This window comes from Mobula birostris, chromosome 15 (genome assembly GCF_030028105.1).
Source record: "Mobula birostris isolate sMobBir1 chromosome 15, sMobBir1.hap1, whole genome shotgun sequence".
Classification (NCBI taxonomy): Eukaryota; Metazoa; Chordata; class Chondrichthyes; order Myliobatiformes; family Myliobatidae; genus Mobula; species Mobula birostris.
Window position 1 is genome coordinate 59,919,691 of NC_092384.1, and position 27,246 is coordinate 59,946,936.

The 27,246-nt window shown below is 41.1% G+C and overlaps 1 protein-coding gene across 2 annotated transcripts in view; it reads left to right on the forward strand.

Moving 5' to 3' along the window:
* LOC140210683 (solute carrier family 66 member 2) overlaps nucleotides 1-9,561 on the forward strand; it is a 113,463-nt gene extending 103,902 nt beyond the window's left edge. For both annotated transcript variants that reach the window (XM_072279870.1, XM_072279869.1), the window contains exon 5: nucleotides 3,151-9,561. In XM_072279870.1, coding sequence (XP_072135971.1) covers nucleotides 3,151-3,325 — 175 coding nt within the window. In that variant the 3' untranslated portion in view covers nucleotides 3,326-9,561. The remainder of the gene's footprint in view (nucleotides 1-3,150) is intronic.
* The last annotated feature ends 17,685 nt before the right edge of the window (nucleotides 9,562-27,246 follow it).

A 27,246-nucleotide genomic window follows, 5' to 3' on the forward strand; every position in this document is an offset into this window, starting at 1 on the left:
ACTGTGGCCAACTGTTACTGCGTGTTCTGTTTTTTCTAAATTGGCTTAATTGTTCCACAGTCTATTTTGTTTTGCACCAATAGAAGCCAATCAAGTAGTTGCCAGTACTTAACATTGCTCATGTACTTGCGCAATTTATCTCATTTGAAAAAAATCATGATTAATCTTATTATTGCATTCCTATAACTCTGTTAATGCATGGTGTGAGGCAGCTTCATCTCTCTCCATTGCATGCCTCATCCACACAGCTCCCACCGTTGGGTAAGCAGACAGTTAAAACTGCAACTGGTTATGATATTTGTTCATAGTTATAAGCTGCCCTGGGGATGCGAGAATTTGACAGCTTCTCATTTTGGGTCACTTTGTTGGCCCAGAAGTCAACGTGTCCCTTTTCCACGTGTACCCGTAATGCCGTCAGGATCCAGTTTTAATTTTAACTCATTCTCTGAGGCAAAGGAGCACAGTGAGAGCAGGAATGTACTCAGTAATCAAAGCAAAGTTTGAAAGGTTTTTTTTTCAAAAAAACTCCTGTGAGCTTGACAAGGAAATCAGAGTGTTGCAGACTGGTCTTGCCTCCAGTCACTATTTTGTACTCCTAGCTCCCAACCCTAACCTCACATCTGATATTATAACCAAAATCCAGAACATTTTATTTTCCATTTTTCTCACGGATTTCTGGTTGGGATTTAGATGGAAGGCGAGAATTTAAAATTAAATCTGAATTTGCTGTGCAGAAATCTAAAAGCAATGAAACTGCAAACGATGGAAATTTGAAACAAAAACTGGAAATTCTGGAAATGCTCAGCAGGTCAACAGTGAATGTCCGTGGTGTTTCTCAATGAAGACTGCAACAACAGAAGAAGAGCTGGAGAAATGCAAAATAAATATTTTAAAATTATTGATACTCTGATTTATGATAGAGGGTTATTGTGTGAGCTCAGTATTCAGTACTTGTGAAAATACAGTATCAGCCCAGCTTTATCTTATAGTTGTTGTGCTGTTTAATTTACATCACACATTTTGGACCTCAACGGCTTGTACTAAAAATTGTGGTGATGAAATGCAAATCGCTGACAATATATTGGTCAGCCCAGTGTTTTCATATACCTTGTGATTGCTTATTTTAGAATGCAGTTGGTTTCAAACACTTCTGTCGTGAAAAACACAGCTGAGGCTTAGACATATGTATTGATGATAAGAAGAGGAATAGAAGAGCATATATTTATCATTTATATGATCTGAGAATATTGAGAGAATAGAGATAAGCAGGTCTGTGCCTGGGTGAGCTACAGAAATGCTGGTGTCAGAAGTAAGGATGTACAGTCAGTGGGAGCTTAAGATAATTGGCAAAGGAACTAAAGGGGAGTTGAAGAGAAATTGTTTTACACAGCAAGGAATCCATAGCCTGAAAGGGTTGTTGAAATAGATTAAGTTTCATTTTTAACAGCAAATATAAAGAGGAAGTGCAAGAAAATGAAAAGACATGTGGAAAGTGTCAGGAATGAAACCAATTAGTTCATTTGAAGTGCTGTTCCTAGCATAACTTATTGAATCCCTGTCTCCTGTGATATAATTTACTGCAAGGTTGTTCTAACTTTTTTTTAAAAAAGTATTGGTTTTGGTCGGGTTCAACCAAAAATATCAAGCTCATGTAATTTCTCCAAATTACTCACTTCTTGATCTTAATGGGGAAGAGGGGAACAAGCTTACATGGTTTGGGGAGATACTGTACATTGTCTCTTTGAATTGGCCAGATTTTGCTGATACTCATTTGGAATGCAGAAAGACTCGACTTGTTTCTATTTAACTAGGCAAGTAATAGTGTTCTTCATCAACATCTGAGCCAAAATTATAACTTCCTCCAGTGCACTCCAAATGAACACGTATCCCAATCTATTAATTAGACTCCTTTAGGATGGAGGCTTTGCTGGAAGGGGAAAATATCCAGACTTCCCTCAAACAAAACTCTTACCTTTCCACTGGCAAAATGTGCCCCAGTCATTACTGGGTTCACTGATTCTCTGACTGTTACTTTGCTATCAAGCACTTCTAATACTCACGACCTTCTACAGATGTGCAGTAGAGAGCATCCTGACATTCTACATCACTGCATGGTACAGAACCTGCACTGAGACAGACAAGAAGGCTGTACAACAGGTGGTCAAAACTGCCCGATGCATCACTAGCACACGCACTATCAAGGAGATATATATACTGTATATATACAGAAAGGTGTCAGAAAAGGGCTAGTAACATCATGAAGGATCCCACCCACCTTCTTTCCAACTCTCATCAGGGAGGAGGCCACGTAGTATCCACACCACAACCACATGACCATGACTCAAAACTGTAAATTTCCTCAAGCAGTAAGGCTGATCAAAACCTCCACCCACTATCCCACCCCTCCACAACCCCCAACATCACTACTTTATCATTTCTTGTCAGAGTCAGACAATTAATGTATACAAGCTACCCTATGTTTTAATACTTTTGCATTATTCTTAATTATTGTGTTTTTTTATCTTATTTGTGTTTTTGTGCTGCATTGGATCTGAAATTACAATTATTTTGTTCTCCTTTACACTTGTGTACTGGAAATGTTATTAAACAATCTTGAAGATCCTATGCTCTAAATTTCTTTCAAAATCCATCTGTCTCTTCCCTCTCCCATTACTCATTTAAGATACTCTTAATATTCATAATTTGGTCACCCCTTGAAATATTTTCTCCTTCAATGGCATACCCTTTATGGCCTTTACAGTTCTGTGTACATCTTGTGAAGTTTCCAAAGTCAAAGTTGAGTTTATAGTCATACGCCCAAATATTTGTATGCACAGGTGCAGTGAAAAACTTGCAGCAGCATCGCTGGCACATGGCACATAAACAGCATAAGAAGACCATAAATTAAGCATAAATTATACACATTTTTACAAGAAAGGACATAATTAAAACAAAAAAAGACGGTCCATTTTAGTGCAATGTGAACATAGTTATTGCGGTGTTGCTAAACTGTTGAGATTAGGCTTTTGCTTCTCAGTTAAAAGTAGTATATAAAATGTAAGTGTTCCTCCTTTTTAATATTTGACAGTATTGCTATTTATAAATCTCATGGAGTTAGTACAACATAATATTTTTGTTTTCTTTTTCCAGTGTTAACATGGTGCTCCTGTGGACCCTGGGCGATGTCTTTAAGACTGCGTACTTCATAATTAATGCAACCCCAGTGCAATTCTGGGTTTGTGGGACTCTTCAGATTTGCATTGATATCGCAATTTTCTTTCAGGTGTTCACCTACAGGAAAGGAGAGCATGAAAAATATACCTAACAAAACTGCACAGTGAATGACTGCCTGCCTGCCTGAGCCACATGACACTGTGTGGGACATGCCAAGAAGTTTGTTTTCCTTCCTTATTCAGGGAAGAATGTCCTATGGTATGACTAGTATGCTAAAGTGCCTTAGCCAAAGAACGCATTTCCTATTAAAATTTCTTGTCTACAGGATGTACACTCACGATATTGAAGATCTCCAACAGGCAAGAGAGAAGATTAGCTTTATATAATTCACCATTCAGTTTTCAAAAAGAGGAGGCATAAAAAGGCAGAAGAAAAACAGGCTGATCCTTGTCACTCTGCATTTCATAAGGGCTGACCAGATAATTACTGCTAAGTTCTGTGAATGGTTCTGAAATTCTCCTTGCACCTTAATATAACTTCAACTTCATCAAAAAGTTTTCTGTTTCCACACTGGGACAGGGACTTTTGCTAGCATCAAGTGTCGCCTGTCATTTCTTGCTGCATGCTGTGTTGTGAGGCTCCACTGTGTCAGCACCTATTCAGAAAATTACCTTGCGTCTCATTCTTTTAATACTTCTTGGGCAAGTGCTTAAAATTGAATTATAATTGATATGACTTTATGCTCTTTATAATATGCAGATAATGTTTAATGGGCATTCTTTTACTATTTTGGATAAACTAATGATATAAACTGAAAAAAAATCTACAATTCATTGGAAATGTATTCCAATGTAATCCAGTAAAGGATTCATTACATTATGTTGTTGATTGGGAAACTGGTAATGGTCCTTGTTGATGCTCTGCTCTCTCCTTTTCCAATTTTGCTTGTATTTCATATTGCTAGATTTGTTTTTATATCATTTATGAGCCTTTATTTTTTGGTGTGTTTCCCAACCATTTTATCATTTGCTTGTGGACGTTGGGGAATTTCCAAATCACATATACCGAGCTGCATGAAAGCTAATTTACTGTACTCCGCATTTATGGTGCATACAAATAACCCCATGAGAGGATATTGGATAATAAGTAATACAAATATAAAATGCTGGTATCCTCCGAATGTTTTGAAGCACCATTGAAAAAGAAGCAGAGCTGAAATGTCAGCTTAATGACCTTCTTTGGACTCTAGATTTTTATTTCTGGGTTTATTACTTTTTTAAAAACTTATTCATGGACATCATGACTAAGAACTGTATTTGATTCCAATCCTTAATGGTTTTCAAAGGTGGTGTCAAGCTGCCTTCTTTAACCCTTGCGATCTTTATGCAGCAGACACTTCCACAGTGCTTTACCATACAGTGTTCCTAGATTTACTGACAATCAAAGAACAGCATTTACAAGAAAAGGTAGTAAGTTGGGGAGGAACTTTGCATGGACCCTCTGTGCTTCTTTTGTATCCATTATGAATGATGACACAGTTAATAGATTTGGGAGCTGATGCAATTTTTATTACTGAAATATTGTTTTAGAAGTTATTTTATTGTGTTATGATTTTTGGCAAGTGGAACGTGAATATTTTCTCTACTAACACTGTTAGATAGGATAAACAAGAAGTTTGACCTTAAAACTAAAAAATGCATTTTTTTTCTGTTGCTGTGACATTACTGAGATGGAAATAAACTCCATTGTACCATATTGAATGGTACAATGCTGGGAAGGGCACTCCAAGGCTGAATATTTCTACATACTAATTTTAAGCATTATTGACTTGATAGATTGATGGATTTTTTTAAGGTCACATACTGTAGTTGAACTGAGCGCTATACTTTTCTTTCTGTAATTTGACTGGTTGTAGAGTTGGGTAGGGGAAAAAGGGTTAGTGTGCATTTCTGACCATATAGACCACAGGGACAGCTGCAGCCCTCCCACATTCCCCAAGTCCTGAGGGAGTTGTATTTGGCTGATTATCAGATGAAAAAGAACCAACTGGTCCCCAGACTGAGCTGTGGGCCAGAATAGGATTCTGTCTCTGAGAAGGGGCTCAGGCTAGAGACATCTGGTCACATCTTCTGCCCCAAGAGAGAGAAACACTTTCCTCAGCTGCTTTGTGAGCAACCTCAGGTAGTCCCCAAATGGTCTCTGATCAATTTGCACTATGTCTTTTATAAATGGGTGCAGTGGCAACCTGAAAATTACATTGTGCCCTGGAGTACCGGTTTTTATATTTAGTCATCCTCCTTTCTTTTGATGATGAGTAGGCTGCTCAACGCCAGGAGATTCCATGAAGCAAGCATAATAGGTGAATGATAAAATTTACCCTCCTCTCCATCTTCCCCACAATCTATTAGTTGTGCTAGCAAGGGCCACCAGCTTCGGAACTCCATAAAGACCTTTGGATCATTAATTAGAAATATTTTCCCAGTATCCTTATACCACTGTGATCTGAAAAAAAGTTTTATTAGCAATAACAATGAAATGAAAGACTGTTAGTCACTTTAGTCATTTTTAAAATCTAATCCATTGAGTTCTATCAGATTATCTAAGCAGTTACAATTTTTTTATCCATAATGTCATCCAAAAAAATGTTACTGTAGTTTTAAAATTGTGGAATTGACCTCTGCCTTAACCTTTCTCATTCACTGTACAAATACAGTCAGTAACATCAATCAAATATAGCTGTTTCCATATTTTTGCACCAATACCCGATTCCTTTATCTCAGGATGTGCTGTGCTGGATTCTCTCAGTTGTACTGCCAACATTCCACAGTACTACTGGCAAGAGTCCAATGGACAACTTTGGAAAATTGCCAGCAATTATAGTCATAGAGGAACACAGAACAGAAACTGGCCCTTCAACCCAACTCATCCATGCTGACCAAGGCATCCACCTAAGGTAGTCTCATTTGCTCGTATTTTACTTGAATCCTTCTTAATCTTTCCTATCCGTATGCTTATCCAGATGTCTTTTAAATGGTGATATTGTACCCGCTACAACTACTTCCTCTGGCAGCCTGATCCATATACTCACCATCTTCAGTGTGAAGAAGTCATCCCTCAGGCCCCTTTTATATCTTTCTCCTCTCACCTTAAATCAATACTCCCTAGTTTTACATTCCCTTTCCCCAAGAAAACACCTTTCATATTCACCCTGTCTAGGTCCTTTAAGATTTTATGCACCTCTATAAGGTCACCCCTGCACCTCCTACATTCCAATGAAGCCCTGACTGACTCTGCCTCTCCCTACAACTCAGGCTCTTGAGTCTTGGCAGCATTCTTGTAAATTTTCTTTACAGCAGTTGTTATAAAATTGCTTCTGCTCTTCTAAAGGGCAGGACCTCAATCTCTTCAGGGGGTATTTAAGAAGGTCACTTCATAGGGCAGGTACTGACAATGGCTAATTCCCTAAGGCATCTTCATTCATTGGAGATAGATATGCAGGATCAGAATGCTAGGGCTGCCCGACTACAGATGGTGAGACTGCACAAGATTCCCTGAGTGTAGTAAAGGAGGTCATTTACCACCATTTTTGAATGAAGGTGGAGTCTTTATTTCTTCATGTTGCCCCACTTACCCCAACAATGGGTGTCACTGCGGTGGTACGGGATAGGCAGTTTTCAGGCACAAGACAACAGTGTAACAGGGCTTACTGCAAATGATGCATCTTCCTTTGACTTCCCAAAGATTCTGGCTGAGTCATTGCTGTAGTGTACCATCAGAAAAATACCAGTGCAGCTGTTGGGATCATAGTCTGCATGTTCCTATAGCTTTGGGATTTCTTTTTTGTTGATTTTTGCAAAGAAAGACTCAGCACGGCCTTCCAAAAATACATCTGTTACATAAGCAGATTCTTCTAGTGCATTGTGAAAATGAACGTCAGATGATTTGTGCATGTGCAATTATAGGTGGTGAAGTTTTTCCTCACCTTCTCCAGGGCTTGATTTGTTAGTCTGCACCATTACAGAATGTACTGCCACTGTGATTCTCAGGTTCAATTGCATTGGACTCCAGCAGGGCTGGGTGACTTGCTAGTACATTATTAATCATGGCTTTTTTTTAATGGGTCAGACTTTGGCAGTGATTTTTCCTGTCAGTGTCAATAATTGTCAGGTACATTGTTTCTGCACCGAAGCCTACAACATGCTTTAATATAGCAATACTGGGCTAGCTTTTGAAGACTTGCCGAACATTACAGTCCAAAATATGACATCTATAATTTTCTTTGTCAAAACCTTTTGATAAAATAAAGATGCTCTGAACAGAACTTTTCATGCATGAAATATCCCATAGTTCTGTTCAGAATAGTTTATTTTGATATATTTTTAATATTTAGGCACAGATAAACCCTACAGCCACTGCATTATATAACAATTCTAATGCTGCAGTGAGTTACTTCAAACACAATTCACCAGACAGAATGGCCAGCTTTGGTTATTATATGTGATACAGCAGCACTTAACTTTAATTCAATTACATTTTCACTTATGCATGGCTGAGTTTTATTTTCAGCAGCTTGATGGTGGATGTAATTCTGTAAACCAGGACAATTTTTCTTTATAGTCACTTGTAACACAACATACAGTGGCTAAACAAACATATTCTACCTGAGAATGTTCAAAAATTGTTAACAGTAGGTACATAAAATACTGGATAGTTTTCAATGAATTTAACATGGTAGCTATAATTCATGCTGATGAGCAACACCAGAAGAAGTTAAGCCAGATCCCGGTTTAAACCTGGGTCCTCTGTGCTGGTACAGAGGATTAAGTACAACTCTTGTCCATATGATTCTCTCCCAGACTCCCTTGTTACTTAGAACTTGTGTAGAGATTTTAAGATGCAGTTAATTATCACTTGCCTGAATCAGAATTGTTGGAACTCATCACTGAGAAATCCAAGACTTGTTTGATGTTTTGTGTGCTGTGCCAGGATCACTGGTGTCAAAATATGTAAGAAATTCATTATGTTTCCAGTTGCACCAGTTGGAATATGTTATTGTCCCTCACACTAACCTAAAATGAAAGCCTAATATAGTCTCTCAGGGCTACCATCCATTGAATGGTATCCAGTAGAAAATAGGTTATTTATTAATTTACACTCCCAGTACATTGAATGGGCCACATTATTGATCTTACAGCACAACATCCTTCTCCTAACCCACATGACCATCTATTCGAGCTTTATGTCACAGTCCCTATAAAAATTATACACCCCCCTTGGGACTTTTCCTATTTTATTGTTTTACAACATTGAATCGCAGTGGATTTAATTTGGCTTTTTTGACACTGATCAACAGAAAAGACTCTTTCAAATCAAAGTGAAATCAAATTTCTACAATTTGGTCTAAATTTATTACAATTATTAAACACAAGATAAGCGATTGCTAATTACTCACCCCCTTCAAGTCAGTATTTAGTAGATGCACCTTCGGCAGCAATTGCAGTCTTGGGTCTGTGTGGATAGATCTGTATCAGGTTTGCACATCTGGACACTACAACTTACAAAACTACTCAAGTTCCGTCAGATTGCATAGGGATTGTGACTGAACAGCCCTTTTCAAAGTCTAGTCACAAATTCTCAATTGGATTGAGGTCCGGATTCTGACTTGGCAACTCCAGGACATTAACTTTGTTGTTTTTAAGCCATTCCTGTGTAGCTTTGGCTTTAAGCTTGGGGTCATTGTCTTGATGGAAAACAAATCTTCTCCCTAGTCATAGTTCTCTTGAAGACTGCATCAGGTTTTTCTCCAGGATTTCCCTGCATTCATTTTACCCTCTACTTCCACAAGCTTTCCTAAGCCTACTGCAGTGAAGCATCCCCACAGCATGATGCAGTCATCATGCTTCACAGTAGGAATGGTGTGTTTTTGATGATGTGAGGTATTTGGCTTACACCAAATATAGCATTTAGTCAGATGGCCAAAAAGCTCAATTTTGGTTTCATCTGACCATAGAAACCTCTTCCAGTTGACTTCTGAGTAATTCTAACCAAGATTTCATGTGAGTATTTTTCAACAGTGGCTTTCTCTTTGCCACTCTCCCATAAAGCACCCAGGCGACAGTCGTGTGCCTAGTCTCTCCCATCTCAGTCATTGAAGCTTGTAACTCCACCTGAGTTGTCATAGTTCTCTTGGTGGCCTCCCTCAGTAGTCCCGTTCTTACACAGTCACTCAGGTTTTGAGGACAACCTAATCTAGGCAGATTTACAGCTGTGCCATATTCTTTCCATTTCTTGATAATTGACTTAACTGTACTCCAAGGATATTCAGTGACTTGGACATTTTCTTGTACTTTCTTGTATTCTCCTGACTTGTGCTTTTCAATAACCTTTCCACAGAATTGCTTGGAGTGTTCTTTTGTCTTCATGGTGTAGTTTTTGCCAGGATACTGACTCACCAGCAGTTGGACCTTCCAGATACAGGTGTATTTTTACTATGATCAATTGAAACACCTTGACTGCAAATAGATGATCTCTATTTAACTAATTATGTGACTTCTAAAAACAATTGGCTGCACCAGTGATGTTTTGGTGTGTCATATTAAATGGGGTGAATACTGATGCAATCAGTTATTTTGTGTTTTACATTTGTATTTAATTTAGATTATTTTGTAGAGATCTATTTTCACTTAAACACAAAAAGCCTTTTTCTGTTGATCAGTGTAAAAAAAAGCCAAATTCAATCCACTGTGACTCCATGTTGTAAAACAATAAAACATGAAAACTTCCAAGGGGGGTGAGTACTTTTATAGGCACTTTATTCACAGTGGAAAGATTACACAATTATTCCTTGTGTGTGTGTACATAGTGAGTGTAAACTTAATGCTGCATTCTGCTGTTAATGATTTTAAGTTTTTTCCTTTTTATCAGAAAAAGAGTTCAGATAAAACTTACAAATATTGTATCTTAAAAAAACTTTTGATGTGTCTTTTATTATCTCATTACTTATATGATAAAGTACAGGAGTACAGTATTAAAAAGCTTAATTTATTTCATTACTGAATGGAATTTATTAATTTCTCTGTAGTTCAATCAATGTAGTGATATAATTTTAAATGCCAAGCTATTTTCTGCTTTGTGAAGGTGACACAAGATTGGCAGTACTCCTCCCCATGCGTGAAAAGTATATAATTGGAGAAAAATTCTCGAATTCAACCCCAACTTTGCTGTGCCAAAAAGTACAACCTGCGTAAACTCCCTTGCAATTCCCTGCAAACATTTTGCTTCTCATTTCTTTTTCCAGAACCTGGATGTTGCCAGCAAGATCAGTGTTTAATCTCTAAATACCCTTGAGGAGGTGACGATGAGCTGTGTTCTTGGACAGCTGCAATACCCAGAAGCAAAGTCACTCCCACAGTGCTGTAGGACAGAGACTTCCTGAATGAAACCAAGTAACGAGGAAGACAGCTAATATATTTCCAAAGTGGTGTGGCAGCCAAAATGCAGGGAGTCTGCTGATGATGATGTTCCCTTGCACCTATTGTCCTTGTTCTTTTTGATAGTAGACATTTTGGATTTGGGTGGTATGTTTTGTGAATGGCACATTCTGCAGAATTCTAATACGTAGTACTGCTTTGCCAAATGAAACAGATGGCCTGATTTAAAAACTCAAGTAAATCAAATCTGTTGATTCATTCTTAATAAGACGATGCAAATAATGAAGATGTTGACAAGTAAAACACTGATAATCAACAAACACAGGAAAAGTAGGCTTGGAATTACAGCCTTTAATATCCACACTGTAGGATCAAACTGAATTTAGAATATTTTAAAGAATATTCAGCAGATGCTGGAAATCTAGATAGTCATAGTCATACTTTATTGATCCCGGGGAAAACTGGTTTTCGTTACAGTTGCACCATAAATAATAAATAGTAATAGAACCATAAATAGTTAAATAGTAATATGTAAATTATGCCAGTAAATTATGAAATAAGTCCAGGACCAGCCTATTGGCTCAGGGTGTCTGACCTTCCAAGGGAAGAGTTGTAAAGTTTGACGGCCACAGGCAGGAATGACTTCCTATGACGCTCTGTGTTGCATCTCGGTGGAATGAGTCTCTGGCTGAATGTACTCCTGTGCCCACCCAGTATATTATGTAGTGGATGGGAGACACTGACCAAGATGGCATGCAACTTAGACAGCATCCTCTTTTCAGACACAACCGTGAGAGAGTCCAGTTCCATCCCCACAACATCACTGGCCTTACGAATGAGTTTGTTGATTCTGTTGGTGTCTGCTACCCTCAGCCTGCTGCCCCAGCACACACCAGCAAACATGATAGCACTGGCCTCCACAGACTCGTAGAACATCCTCAGCATCATCCGGCAGATGTTAAAGGACCTCAGTCTCCTCAGGAAATAGAGACGGCTCTGTCCCTTGTAGACAGTCTCAGTGTTCTTTGACCAGTCCAGTTTATTGTCAATTCGTATCCCCAGGTATTTGTAATCATCCACACTGACCCCCTGGATGGAAACAGGGGTCACCAGTACCTTAGCTCTCCTCAAGTCTACCACCAGCTCCTTTAGTCTTTTTCACATTAAGCTGTAGATAATTCTGCTCACACCATGTGACAAAGTTTCCTACCGTAGCCCTGTACTCAGCCTCATCTCCCTTGCTGATGCATCCAACTATGGCACTAGTTGGAAGTACTAGCTGGCAAGTGATGGGTGAGACCAGACACAGGGGTGGGCAAGTGGGGGCGGGGGATGATGTGAGAAGCTGGGAGCTGAAGAAGGAATCTGATAGGAAATGACAGTGGACCATGAATAAAAGGAAGGACGTGGGAAACCAGAGGAGGTGGGGGCAGGAGAAAAGGGGTGCATGCAACCAGAATGGGGGTGAGGGCGAGGGACAAAAAAGAAAAGCAAAAAGGAAGGCAGAGGGGAAGATATTACTGGAAATTAGAGAAATCAATGTTCGTGCTGTCAGGTTGGAGACTTCCCAGATGGAATATGAGATGTTGCTCCTCCAACCTGAATTTGGCCTCATCACGGCAGTAAATGAGGCAATGGACAGACATGTTAGTGTGGAAATGGAAACCATTTTTGCCTCTGCTGTGACTTTCAGAAGATTATACCAAGCACTTTGGCTCACCCATAATATATATTCCTATCTCCCTATTTTGATATCACCAGGATTTCTCTTGTCCGTGTGCTTCATAATAGTGCAAAATTGAACTATTTCTACATCTTCCCTATTTTACGTAGGTGGTTGTGTAACCAGAAGTACCCGATTGTCCAAGATAATTTTGTGTTAACTAATTCTATTAGTCTGGCAGTCTACCTAGGGGAGAATATATAATTGGTTGACTTTTAATGACCTTCTGAAGTGTCCCAGCAAGCTGCTCAGTTCAAGGGCAATTAGGCAGGCCAAGCTGGCCTTGTCAATAGCGTCCACATCCTGTCAATGAATAAGTAAAAAGTAAATAAATAAATAATGCAGAGCACTGGCTCAAAAAAGGTTCCAGCATAAATTTCTGCGGTGAAACATTCCTTGAGCAACTTTACAAAAATAAAAGTTGTAGAAAAATATCCCATTCTGTAACCTGTTATATAGATAAAGACAGTATTTGTTTATAGTAATGTGCTAAATATTGACTAAATACATAGATCTTGTGGTGTTGACAGGGGATGGATGGAAGTTATCAAAGAAATGAGCTCTAATAAAGGGTGTACCTGACAGCTGTCACCAGTGTTATGACATTCACATCCTTGCTTTTCACACTGGGTATATAAAATGCAAGGCACTCAAACTGTGAAAAAATACTGCTGTTTTATATCAGATTTTTTCCTACCAATGGCCTGCTGCTCTAGGGTGTTGTAGAACCATTTCTCCTGCAGCAATAGCGGCATATGTAGGAAGTATGCATAAGAAATCTTCCATCCAACACCACACTTTCACTGTTGCAGAGCCAGTAGCCTGCTGGACCCTGAAACATGAGTGGTCAGATTTGAGGCATTCTGTGTGGGGTGGGAGGACTCGTAAGATGAGTCTCAAATGGAATAGTTACAGGGTCACAGAACTGTAATGGACAATCTCTTCTACTATGCACTAAAAATACTTGATGAAGATCATTAATGTTCTTGTGTAGTTTCACTCCCCTTGGAGGTGACATAATCAGTCATTGCAACTCTTGTAACTTGCAAGTGCTTATTCAGATCTCTCCACCCATCAGACTTCCCCCATCGGTGAACTCCGTCAAAACCGCAAGTAACATCCTATGCTGACTGCGACAAAGGTGCAAGATAATCTGATAGCTTCTCGGTTTCTGGCACAGTGGTCTTGGCATCCTCCTCTAGTGCACTGCTCCATTTTCCACCAGAGGAAGACAGAATTCACCTACTGCTTCTCTGACAGTCATTGGCAGAGGAATTTCTGCAGTGGTTTCACTCTCACTGGACATCAATTCTTCTGAATTCCTTCCAGGATCCACTGTACATTTTTTTTTTTGTCTTTTCTCGATTACTGACAAAGGTATCTTCACTCTCCGCACATTTCTGCTCCATATAAGATTAAGATAAGCTTTTCTTGTCACATGTACATTGAAACATGAAGTGAAATGTGCTGTTTGCATCAAATCAGATCAGCGAGGATTGTGTCTGCAAATGTCACCATACTTCCAGCACCAATGTAGAATGCCCACAACTGTACACTTTGAAATGTGGGAGGACACCGGAGCAGCCAAAGGAAACCAACACAATCACAAGGAGAATACGAGGGATGATTGATAGGTTTGTGGCCTAAGGTAGAAGGAGTCGATTTTAGAAAACCTAGCACATTTATTTTTCAACATAGTCCCCTCCTACATTTACACACTTAGTCCAGCGGTCGTGGAGCATACGTATCTTGGACCTCCAGAAAATGTCCGCAGCAGAGGTGATTGATAACTCGTGGCCTAAGGTAGACGGAGATTAATTATACAGCTCTCATTACATGCACATGCAGGTCAACTCTTTGAGTGATTATGCAGAAAGTTTGAAGTTAATTCTACCGTAGGCCACGAATTGATCAATCACCCCTGCTGTGGATACACTTTCTGGAGGTCCAAGACCGCTGAACTAAGTGTGTAAATGTAGGAGGGGACTATGTTGAAAAATAAACGTGCTAGGTTTTCTAAAATTGACTTCTTCTACCTTAGGCCACAAACTTATCAATCACCCTTCGTATACAAACTTCTTATATGCAGTGGTGAGAACTGAACCCCGATCAGTAATTGCTGGCACTGTAAGTTAGGTACTGCCTGGTATACTACTGGTGTTTAGGGCAGCAATGAAGGTCCTCCATTTCTGCCTGTCCTTGGCTATCCTTTCTATTGTACCCAGATGTGTTTCAGGGTCCTCATTTCTGCCTGTAAAACAATGCAACTAATGGCCCTATTTGGCTATCAGTTCCAATTTTGTCAAATTTTGCAACTTTATATTCCTGTAAACTACTTCATGCATTTACAGTGATGTATAAATGTAAATTGTTAGAGTTGTTAACATAATGTCTAATGAACTCTGTTTTTAACAAGGTGTTCTAATATTGAAGAAATAATGGAACTTTTTTTTTAAAATAAGGAACTTAGAAGATCTATTGATAGATATATACATAATATTATTGTTATTCATGGTTCATACTTTCCAAATTGATCTTTGAATATTTGAGACTAATGCAAAACAACTCTCTAAATCTTCATTTATTGACTTCCTTTGAGACTACAAACCTAATTTCACAGTTGATTATGAATAATGCATTTCTATTTCAAAATAATTGAAGCAAATAATATTACACAGACAGCTGTTCATGATGCAAGATCTTTATACAAATTTCAAAGTTTGCTACAGTTAAGATTTCAAAAATATTTTTTTCTTCGGTAATAAAGAACTACCCCCTACTGGAGCCACAATTCTGGACATGGATCGGATAGGTGTCCCAGTTCCCTAAGTCGGGAACATGGTAATGGAGCGATGGAGGTTTCACCAAGAATGATCCCAGGAATTCAGTTGTAAGCAAAGGGTTATCAGGCTGACATAATCTCAGCTCATGTAATCCTGCTGATGACTTTTCTCCAATGTTCACGGTACTGAAACAGTATTACAGTGCAAGCAACCAGGGTTCATTTCTGCCATTGTTTGGAAGGAGTTTGTACCTTCTCGCCATGACTGTGTCAATTTCCTCTGGGTGCTCTGGTTTCCTCCCACATTCCCAAACACGAATGGGTGCGAGGTAGTAAGTTGTAGGCATGCTTATGTTGGTGCTAGAAGCAAGGCAACCTTGCACTTTCACCATAGCACATCCTCGGAGTGTGTTGTCCATACATGGCCTCCTCTACTGCCATGATGAGGATAAACTCAGGTTGGAGGAGCAACACCTCATATACCGTCTAGGTAGTCTCCAGCCCCTTAGTATGAATATAGCATTCTCCAACTTCCGGTAATTCCCTCCCCCTCCCTTCCCCTATCCCTATGTCACTCTGCCCCCTCCCCCAGCTGCCTATCACCTCCCTCATGGTTCCGCCTCCTTCTACTACCCATTGTGCTTTCTCCTATTCTTTCTTCACCTTTCCTGCCTATCACCTCCCTGCCTCCCCTCCCCCTCCCCTTTATCTTTCCCCTTACCGGTTTTTCACCTGGAACCTTCCAGCCTTCTCCTTCCCACCCTCCCCCCACCTTCTTTATAGGGCCTCTGCCCCTTCCCCCTACAGTGCTGACGAAGGGTTCTGGCCCGAAATGTCGACCGATCATTTCCACGGTTGCTGCCCGACCTGCTGAGTTCCTCCAGCGTGTTGTGAGTGGCCGTTGATGTAAATGACTCATTTCACTCAATGTTTCAATGTACATGTTACAAATAAAATGAGTTATATCCTTTAAAAAACAGGAGAATTTTGCCATTAGTCTCAAGCTTTCAGTGTAAGCAAATCGTATTTGCTTTCACAAGTTTGGTTCCAATAACCTCAAATGTGATATTAGTTTAAAATTGCAATTTACACATTTAACATCTCCTGGCCGCAATAAAACTAAACTACCTGCTCAGTAGAAACTGCAATAGATTGTGTTAGTTATTATCCATGGCTCAAGGTTGTTGCATTCTCACCTCTGACAGAAGGCTAGGGGTTCAAGAAAATCGAAGTTGATACTCCTGTGTGGTGAGAAAGCTACGATGTCACAAAGGTCACATTTTTAGGTCAGATTTTAAATCTATTCCCAATCACATATTGGTCCCATTACACTGTTTTATTATGCCAGCCAACTGTTGCCTCAACCAACATCCCATGAAGATTTAGTCATCATTATTGTGTTGTTTTTTATAGGAGCTATTGACAATTGATCTTTCCAATTAAACTGATCGCACTCCATAAACATTTCATTTGCTGCGAAGCACAATAGGTTAGCCTAGCTTATGAAAAACACACCTTCCAACCCCCTCTCCCCTTTATTTCAGATTAGCCACTCGTTATAAACCCCACAGGAGTCTACTCCCATGCTGTCATCAATAGGCTCTTGGACCCATGTCAGGATGCTGTTCATCGACTAGAGCTCAGTATTTAATACCATCATTCCCACAATCCTGATTGAGAAGTCACAGAACCTGGGCCTCCGTACCTCCCTCTGCAATTTGATCCATGACTTCCTAACCGGAAGACCACAATCTGCACGGATTGGTGTAACATATCCTCCTCACTGACGATCAACACTGGCACACCTCAGGGATGTGTGCTTAGCCCACTGCTCTACTTATACTCATGTCTGTGTGGCTAGACATAGCTCAAGTACCATCTATAAATTTGCTGATGATACAACCATTGTTGGTGGAATCTCAGCTGGTGACGAGGGGGTGTACAGGAGTGAGATAAACCAACTAGTGGAGTGGTGCTGCAGCAATAAACTGACACTCAGTGTCAGTAAGACAAAAGAGCTGATTGTGGACTTCAGAAAGGGTAAGATGAAGGAACACATACCATCCTCATAGAGGGATCAAACTTGGAGAGAGTGAGCAGTTTCAAGTTCCTGGGTGTCAAGATCTCTGAGGATCTAACCTGGTCCCAACATATCAATGTAGTTATAAAGAAGGCAAGACCGCTTTGGCATATCACCAAATACACTCAAAAACTTATATAGATGTACCGTGGGGAGCATTCTGACAGGCTGTATCACTGGTATGGTGGGGGGCCGGGGGCTACTGCACAGGACCGAAAGAAGCTGCAGAAGGTTGTAAATCTAGTCAGCTCCATCTTGGGTACTAGCCTATAAAGTACCCAGGACATCTTCAGGGAGTGGTGTCTCAGAAAGACAGTGTCCATTATTAAGGACCTCCAGCATCCAGGGCATGCACTCTTCTCATTGTTACCATCAGGCAGGAGGTACAGAAGCCTGAAGGCACACACTCAGCGATTCAAGAACAGCTTCTTCCCCTCTGTCATCTGATTCCTAAATGGACATTGAACTCTTGGACACTAACTCACTTTTTTAATATACAGTATTTCTGTTTTTTGCACATTTTAAAATCTATTCCACATACATATACTGTAATTGATTTATTTATTTATTATTATTATTTTCTCTTCTCTATTATGTATTGCATTAAACTGTTGCTGCTAAGTTAACAAATTTCACGTCACATGCCAGTGATAATAAACCTGATTCTGACTTTGGTAACACATTATCATGCAAGGAATTGAGTGTCATTGCTCTGCACACAGAACCCTTGCACTTAGCATCATGCAATGCCCAACTTTATTTATGCACCATGCTGAATTATAAAAAAAAGAGTTCAAACAAATCAAATATGGAGACACATTCATCTCAGAACTATGTAACTTACTCCAATATGCACGATGTTCTCCTGACATTGAAGGCAATCATTTTATGTAACCAAATACATTGGACTGTTTACGGCATGAATACCTATTTTAGGTTAATAGGTTATTTTAGGTGTTGGTTAATGGAAGAATGTGAACCTGAAAATTGGGAGAATTCCCTGAATGGGAACATGGGATAATTTGTATTCACAGGAGGCAGCAAACAGATTTTGGAAGACTCTCATCTGAAAGAAGGAAAAGCTTTATTATCTAGATAATGCACATAAATGAAAGCCTAGTATTTCAGAAAGTCAATGACATTTACCCTCTGTTCAATTCAAATAAAGGAAGCTCTGGCAAATTCAGTTGACAACATGCCATCTTCTCTGCCGATTATCTGTTAGAGATCCTCCAGAGGGTATTTGACATCTACGTGAAAAAATATAAATCTACCACTGCTCTGTTATCTAACACCAGACTGCAGACTCAGTATTCAACTTTGAATTAAGCAAGTCAGATAATCATCCATTCCTGGTATTTTTGACATTCAGTTCTTTTCCTCTTTCCCTTTATCAAAATTTCAGATGACATTAATTTGCTCTTTCCCTTACCAACAAAGTTTGTGTTCCTCGTTAGCCTCTACTCACTGCTTTCAGATAACACCATCAAATGTTCAGTCATTGAATCACTCCCAATCTACACCTTTTTTTTTGCTTCTTAACTAGATCCTCATCCCTCATTCGCTACTGACCCCTAGACCTTTCTCAGCAACTGGAAACTCATTTTATCAGTAACTTCCCAATTCTCATGAAAGATCACTGGATTGAAATGTTAATTTTGTTCCTTGCTACTTAGAAGATGCCCGATTTGCCAAATATTTCTATTACTTTTGTTTTTCATACTGCTTAGATATGTGTCAAAGTAAACTTTACATAACTCTTCCTCTATTCCAGGAATTCTCAACTAGGGTCCAATCTTTGGTTAATGATAAGGCTCCATGGCATAAAAAGAGGTTGGGAACCCTTGCCCTATTCATCTTTGAAGAATGATGCAGCTTTTCTGTGGAAATCGAATACACGTAACTGTGGAGGTTTCCCAGGGAGTTCCATTTTCTCCTCACATTCTAAAGGCATGCTTTTTGTCTGGTTAAGTACCAGTTCTTAATCATCCCTTGTATAGGAGGCTTGTGGAACATTTCTGGGAGAGGGAGGTAGTTGGAGCGTAGTTTGCGGGCTGCGGAGTGAGCCGGGAGCAGAGTGAAGACTTAAGGGCTTAGGCGGAAACGGGCGAGGAAGGTTTGGCATTCATTTTCTGTTGTTATTTGAGGAGAGGGGCAGTATGAGTGTGAGGGCAGTTCGGTGTCGGATGTGGGAGGCCTTGGAGTCTCCAAGCCTCCCGGACGTCTACATCTGCGCCAAGTGCATCGAGATGCAGCTCCTAAGGGACCGCGTTACGGAACTGGAGCTGCAGCTCGATGACCTTCGTCTGGTCAGGGAGAGTGAGGAGGTGATAGAGAGGAGTTGCAGGCAGGTGGTCACGCCGGGGCCACGGGAGGCAGACAAGTGGGTCACGGTTAGGAGGGGGAAGGGGAAAAGTCAGGTAATAGGGAGTACCCCGGTGGCTGTGCCCCTTAACAACAGGTACTCTTGTTTGAGTACTGTTGGGGGGGACAGCTTACCCGGGGGAAGCGACAGTGGCCGTGCCTCCGGCACAGAGTCTGGCCCTGTAGCTCAGAAGGGTAGGGCAAGGAAGAGGAGGGCAGTTGTGCTAGGGGACTCGATAGTAAGGGGGTCAGATAGGCGATTCTGTGGACGCAGTCCAGAGACCCGGATGGTAGTTTGCCTCCCTGGTGCCAGGGTCCGGGATATTTCTGATCGTGTCCAAGATATCCTGAAGTGGGAGGGTGAGGAGCCAGAGGTCATGGTACATATAGGTACCAATGACATAGGTAGGAAAAGGGATGAGGTCCTGAAAGGAGAGCATAGGGAGCTAGTAAGGGAGTTGAGAAAAAGGACCGCAAAGGTAGTAATCTCGGGATTACTGCCTGTGCCACGCGACAGTGAGAGTAGGAATGCGATGAGGTGGAGGATAAATGCGTGGCTGAGGGATTGGAGCAGGGGGCAGGGATTCAAGTTTTTGGATCATTGGGACCTCTTTTGGCGCAGGCGTGACCTGTACAAAAAGGACGGGTTGCACCTGAATCCTAGGGGGACCAATATCCTGGCAGGGAGATTAGCGGGGGCTACTGAGGTGACTTTAAACTAGAATGGTTGGGGGGTGGGAATCAAATTAAAGAGGCTAGGCGTGAGGAGGTTAGTTCACTACAGGGGGATGGGAACCAGTGCAGAGAGACAGAGGGGTGTAAAGTGAGGGTAGAAACAAAAAGTACTATGGAGAAAAGTAAAAGTGGCAGGCTGACAAATCCAGGGCAAGCATTAAAGAGGGCTACTTTTCAGCATAATTGTAAAAGGACTAAGAGAGTTGTGAAAGAGCGCCTGAAGGCTTTGTGTGTCAATGCAAGGAGAATTCGTAATAAGGTGGATGAATTGAAAGTGCAGATTGTTATTAATGATTATGATATAGTTGGGATCACAGAGACATGGCTCCAGGGTGACCAGGAATGGGAGCTCAACGTTCAGGGATATTCAATATTCAGGAGGGATAGACATGAAGGAAGGGGAGGTGGGGTGGCGTTGCTGGTTAAAGAAGAGATTAACGCAATAGAAAGGAAGGACATAAGCCGGGAAGATGTGGAATCGATATGGGTAGAGCTGCGTAACACTAAGGGGCAGAAGATGCTGGTGGGAGTTGTGTACAGGCCACCTAACAGTAGTAGTGAAGTCGGAGATGGTATTAAACAGGAAATTAGAAATGTGTGCAATAAAGGAACAGCAGTTATAATGGGTGACTTCAATCTACATGTAGATTGGGTGAACCAAATTGGTAAAGGTGCTGAGGAAGAGGATTTCTTGGAATGTATGCGGGATGGTTTTTTGAACCAACATGTCGAGGAACCAACTAGAGAGCAGGCTATTCTGGACTGGGTTTTGAGCAATGAGGAAGGGTTAATTAGCGATCTTGTCGTGAGAGGCCCCTTGGGTAAGAGTGACCATAATATGGTGGAATTCTTCATTAAGATGGAGAGTGACATAGTTAATTCAGAAACAAAGGTTCTGAACTTAAAGAGGGGTAACTTTGAAGGTATGAGACGTGAATTAGCTAAGATAGACTGGCAAATGACACTTAAAGGATTGACGGTGGATATGCAATGGCAAGCATTTAAAGGTTGCATGGATGAACTACAACAATTGTTCATCCCAGTTTGGCAAAAGAATAAATCAAGGAAGGTAGTGCACCCGTGGCTGACAAGAGAAATTAGGGATAGTATCAATTCCAAAGAAGAAGCATACAAATTAGCCAGAGAAAATGGATCACCTGAGGACTGGGAGAAATTCAGAGTTCAGCAGAGGAGGACAAAGGGCTTAATTAGGAAGGGGAAAAAAGATTATGAGAGAAAACTGGCAGGAAACATAAAAACAGACTGTAAAAGCTTTTATAGATATGTGAAAAGGAAAAGACTGGTAAAGACAAATGTAGGTCCCCTGCAGACAGAAACAGGTGAATTGATTATGGGGAGCAAGGACATGGCAGACCAATTGAATAATTACTTTGGTTCTGTCTTCACTAAGGAGGACATAAATAATCTTCCAGAAATAGTAGGGGACAGAGGGTCCAGTGAGATGGAGGAACTGAGCGAAATACATGTTAGTAGGGAAGTGGTGTTAGGTAAATTGAAGGGATTGAAGGCAGATAAATCCCCAGGGCCAGATGGTCTGCATCCTAGAGTGTTTAAGGAAGTAGCCCAAGAAATAGTGGATGCATTAGTGATAATTTTTCAAAACTCGTTAGATTCTGGACTAGTTCCTGAGGATTGGAGGGTGGCTAATGTAACTCCACTTTTTAAAAAAGGAGGAAGAGAGAAACTGGGGAATTATAGACCGGTTAGCCTAACGTCGGTGGTGGGGAAACTGCTGGAGTCAGTTATCAAGGATGTGATAACAGCACATTTGGAAAGCGGTGAAATGATCGGACAAAGTCAGCATGGATTTGTGAAAGGAAAATCATGTCTGACGAATCTCATAGAATTTTTTGAGGATGTAACTAGTAGAGTGGATAGGGGAGAACCAGTGGATGTGGTATATTTGGATTTTCAGAAGGCTTTTGACAAGGTCCCACACAGGAGATTAGTGTGCAAACTTAAAGCACACGGTATTGCGGGTAAGGTATTGGTGTGGGTGGAGAGTTGGTTAGCAGACAGGAAGCAAAGAGTGGGAATAAACGGGACCTTTTCAGAATGGCAGGCGGTGACTAGTGGGGTACCGCAAGGCTCAGTGCTGGGACCTCAGTTGTTTACAATATATATTAATGACTTGGATGAGGGAATTAAATGCAGCATCTCCAAGTTTGCGGATGACACGAAGCTGGGTGGCAGTGTTAGCTGTGAGGAGGATGCTAAGAGGATGCAGGGTGACTTGGATAGGTTGGGTGAGTGGGCAAATTCATGGCAGATGCAATTTAATGTGGATAAGTGTGAAGTTATCCACTTTGGTGGCAAAAATAGGAAAACAGATTTATTATCTGAATGGTGGCCGATTAGGAAAAGGGGAGGTGCAACGAGACCTGGGTGTCATTATACACCAGTCATTGAAAGTGGGCATGCAGGTACAGCAGGCGGTGAAAAAGGCGAATGGTATGCTGGCATTTATAGCGAGAGGATTCGAGTACAGGAGCAGGGAGGTACTACTGCAGTTGTACAAGGCCTTGGTGAGACCATACCTGGAGTATTGTGTGCAGTTTTGGTCCCCTAATCTGAGGAAAGACATCCTTGCCATAGAGGGAGTACAAAGAAGGTTCACCAGATTGATTCCTGGGATGGCAGGACTTTCATATGAAGAAAGACTGGATGAACTGGGCTTGTACTCGTTGGAATTTAGAAGATTGAGGGGGGATCTGATTGAAACGTATAAGATCCTAAAGGGATTGGACAGGCTAGATGCAGGAAGATTGCTCCCGATGTTGGGGAAGTCCAGAACGAGGGGCCACAGTTTGAGGATAGAGGGGAAGCCTTTTAGGACCGAGATTAGGAAAAACTTCTTCACACAGAGAGTGGTGAATCTGTGGAATTCTCTGCCACAGGAAACAGTTGAGGCCAGTTCATTGGCTATATTTAAGAGGGAGTTAGATATGGCCCTTGTGGCTACGGGGGTCAGGGGGTATGGAGGGAAGGCTGGGGCGGGGTTCTGAGTTGGATGATCAGCCATGATCATAATAAATGGCGGTGCAGGCTCGAAGGGCCAAATGGCCTACTCCTGCACCTATTTTTTCTATGTAATGGTAAACAATAACTTTTAGGGAAAGAAATAGGGGAATGAGGTTGTCCTAAGAGATGATATAAACTTAATGGACTGAATAGCTTCCTTTTTCTCACTGTGAAATAGAAAAGCAGCCCTCTGACCTTCAGAATAGCTAAGACAGTTTGTCCTTGTCAAGCTAAGTAGTGGCACATGGTTTACTGTGCAAAAAGAAAATGTTTCTTGGAGCAGCTATAGAAATCCCAGAAATTTACCAGGAATGTAAATATTTGACTTGTACTGCTCAAAGAAAAACGTGAACTACAAATGCTCTAAATGTTTCCTAGGGAATTAAAACTCGAGAAACACAATATAATTTGTACAAGTTTCGACTTGAAGAAACCTGCAAAGCCATTGATAATGTGAAACTGAATTGTAAATCTGCTCTATCTGTTGGGAGTTTAATGATGTAAATTCACCTCTTCTTCCAGTGAATAACTTACTAGTTTTCTCCAGAGTCTTTATTAATTTGATTTAGATTGTGTTGATTGCCTTTGTTTTGTTACTATTCATAAAATTGGTGATTTTTTGATTGTACGCGATCACATAAAAAGGACAATTGGGTATCAGCTGGTCGATTCAGCGTGCTCCATCCTGACATGCTGCAGTTTCAATACATTTTCACTTACGCATACATTGAGCTCTGGGGACTGCAGCAGCTGCCAGCCTGAAAAATGAACAAGAAAACCCTGACTAACTGTGAATTAACACTGCTGCCCTTTCCTTCTAAAGTTCGCTAAGTAAAACTCCGCCTGAACATTGATCGGCTTGTTTGCACTGACGCAAACTCGGTGGCCGCTCTATTACCTGTGTGTTGGAACACCTGTCTGCCGGCTCTGACGATGACGTTAAAACCCGTGCGGGAGGAGTCTTATAGTGAAAAAGCCATTGCACTGGGGCAGTTCCACTCTCTTGGCCTCAAAAATCTTGATTCGCCCAGTCCGCCGGCTTTGCATGCTGGGGTAGGCATATTTCTATTTCACCAGAGTTGGAGGTTCCTGGCAAACCAACAGGGTTTAGCTCGCCTGTCAAAGTGATTTACTGGGAGTGTGGCCACTTTCATATGTAGTTACTTGGAGCCAAAGTTGAGAGCTGGGTGGCAGGTGGGGGATCAAAGGTGGATGAGTTGCCCCTGGACAGAGCCCGCGACCAGAGGTGCTACCCCTCCCAGGACACCCGCACAGACATCCCACCTCTCCCGGAAGATCCGGGAGTCTCCCGCATATCGATAGTGGCTCCCTGACGCCCGGAAATTATATGCAATATCCCGGAAATAGATTTTTTTGAGAGGGAGAGCGAGTATCCTGATTGGTCTCTCTTCGTGCTAAGAGTGGTCCCCAACCACAGGGCCGTGAGGAAACACTATGATTTGGCGATATGAAACGATACGAGTTATTTGCACCTTTCCTCATTCCCTGTCACGCACTGTTGAGCTTGAACACATGCGAGGTCACTACGCACGCGTCATCCATGTCAGCGCGGGAAGAAGATCAACTCGAGCTTGCAAGTGACAGCGGGCTGAAAAGTATGTTTGATATAACATCTCTGCCCGCATTCTGGATCAAAGTCAAGGCTAAATATCCTGAGAGAGCCACGGAAGCACTGAAAACGTTGGTTCCATTTCCAACATCATATCGCTGCGAAGCGGAGTTTTCTGCAATGAATGCAACGAAAACTAAATTGCGGAATAGACTGGACATAAGGAACCCCCTTCGAGTATCGCTGTCTCCCCTGAACCCTCGATGGGACTGTCTTGTTGCAGGAAAACAAGCCCAGGGCTCCCACTGATTCAGCGATATTGGTGTGTTGCAACGATTTTATATGTTCATGCTGTGTGTTTAATATCCAAACGTTACTTAAAATGTTATGATGCTATTGATTATAATCCGGTCGTGACTAACACCCCACCCCCGGTCGGCCGGTCCGCAAGAATATTGTCAATATGAAACGGGTCTGCTTTGCAAAAAGTGTTGGGGACCCCTGCTAAGTAGACCTATCAGTTTTCTCTGTGGGCGGGCTTTACAGTCGACCTCAAAAATAATGACAGCGCTGCTCGCTGCACTGTTTGCAACAGTGACTTTTCTATTGCCCATGGTGGGTTAAAATGTAAAAGACATGTTGAGGTGAATTTAACAGGTGTCATTACAGCATAGCTAAGGTTATTTAAACTAGCTGGCGAGCTGCTGAGGAGCTACTCTATTGATGTCCTACGTGATGAGGCCAAACTCCCTATAGACTTGCTTAAAGTTATAATAGAATAAACATTATAATATAATATAAGGACATATTTTAATGTCACATTTGCTGCATATACCCAACTTGGTTTACAGATTAGACAAAATAACTAAACAAAGTATTACATACACCCTTGGAGGTTGACGGGGGCGGGGGGGCGGTGCGGGATATGGTGTTGCGGGGGGGGGGGGGTGCTACCTCCCTGAAATGGTGGTGATACCTCCCTGAAATGAGTTTTTGCAGGGTGGGATGTCTGCCTGCAGAACTGCTCGTTAATGTAAATATCTAATCAGCCAATCACGCGGCAGCAACTCAATGCATAAAGGCATGCAAACTCGATCAAGTAGTTCAGTTGTTGTTCAGGCCAAACATCAGGGTGGGGAAGAAATTTGTTCTAAATGAATTTGACGGTAGGATTATTGTTGGTTTGAGTATTTTAGAAACTGAGTATTTGAGAAATCCTGGGATTTCGGCACACAGCAGTCTCTAGATTTTACAGAGGCAGAAAACAGTAAATGGACAGTGAGCAGCGGTTATGTGATAATAAGAGAGGTCAGAGGAGAACGCTGAGAGTGGTTCAAGCTGACAGAAAGGTGAAAGTAACTCAAATAGCCACATGTTACAACACTGGTATGCAGAAGAGCATCTTTGAATGCAGAATACATCAAACCTTGAAGTGCATGAGCTACAGCAGGTGAAGACTACTGCAGGCTCCACTCTTGTACCTAATAAAATGGCCACACAAGTGTTGAACTTTCTCTCACAAGAGGTGATTCTGGGGGCCTCAACTTGGTCTTTGTTATTTATACTTGTTGTCTTTGGATTTTGCTAACTTCCCTAACCTGAATAACCAGCACACCTGAGTTAAATCCAATCTCTTCATTAAAGTTCTGCAGATCCATCAGTCTGAGGATCCTTAAATCTGCCAATTTCATCCAAATCCCTTTCCAAGATGTCTAAATTTCTCTCTCAGATGAAAGGGCTGGATAGGATATTGTAAATGTGCCTTAACTAAGGGAATTCTTCTTACATTGCAAGTTGCTATAAATCCTGATACTGATAATTATTTGTCCTCAATGATCCACAATGGCTCCTGCTCCACATTCATCGACATTTTAAAAATGTTCACACTTAATTTGAAATCCTTTCACGTGGCTTTTCCCCCTGCTGTTTCCTTCAGGCCTGTAATCTGCCAACGAATCTCAAATTCAAGCCTTTGAACTTTCCTTTTTATATTTGATGGCTAAGCCTACAGCTGCAGAGGTTCTAAGCACTGGAGTTGCCTCGTCAGTCATTCCAATTTCTACCTCAGTCTTTTAAACAAAAACTTTTCTTAAAATTAGTATTTGCCTTAATATCTCTTTAATTGTTTAATGTCAAATTATAGTTGAGATAACTGCTATCACAAAACCTTTTATTGCACCTAAAATACTATATAAATGCATGTTGTTATTACATTGGATTACTCACTGTACACAGTTCCAATTTTGAGACTTAGAAGCATAGAAACATAGAAAACCTACAGCACAATACAGGCCTTTCAGCCTACCAAATTGTGCCAAACATGTCCCTACCTTAGAAATTACTAGG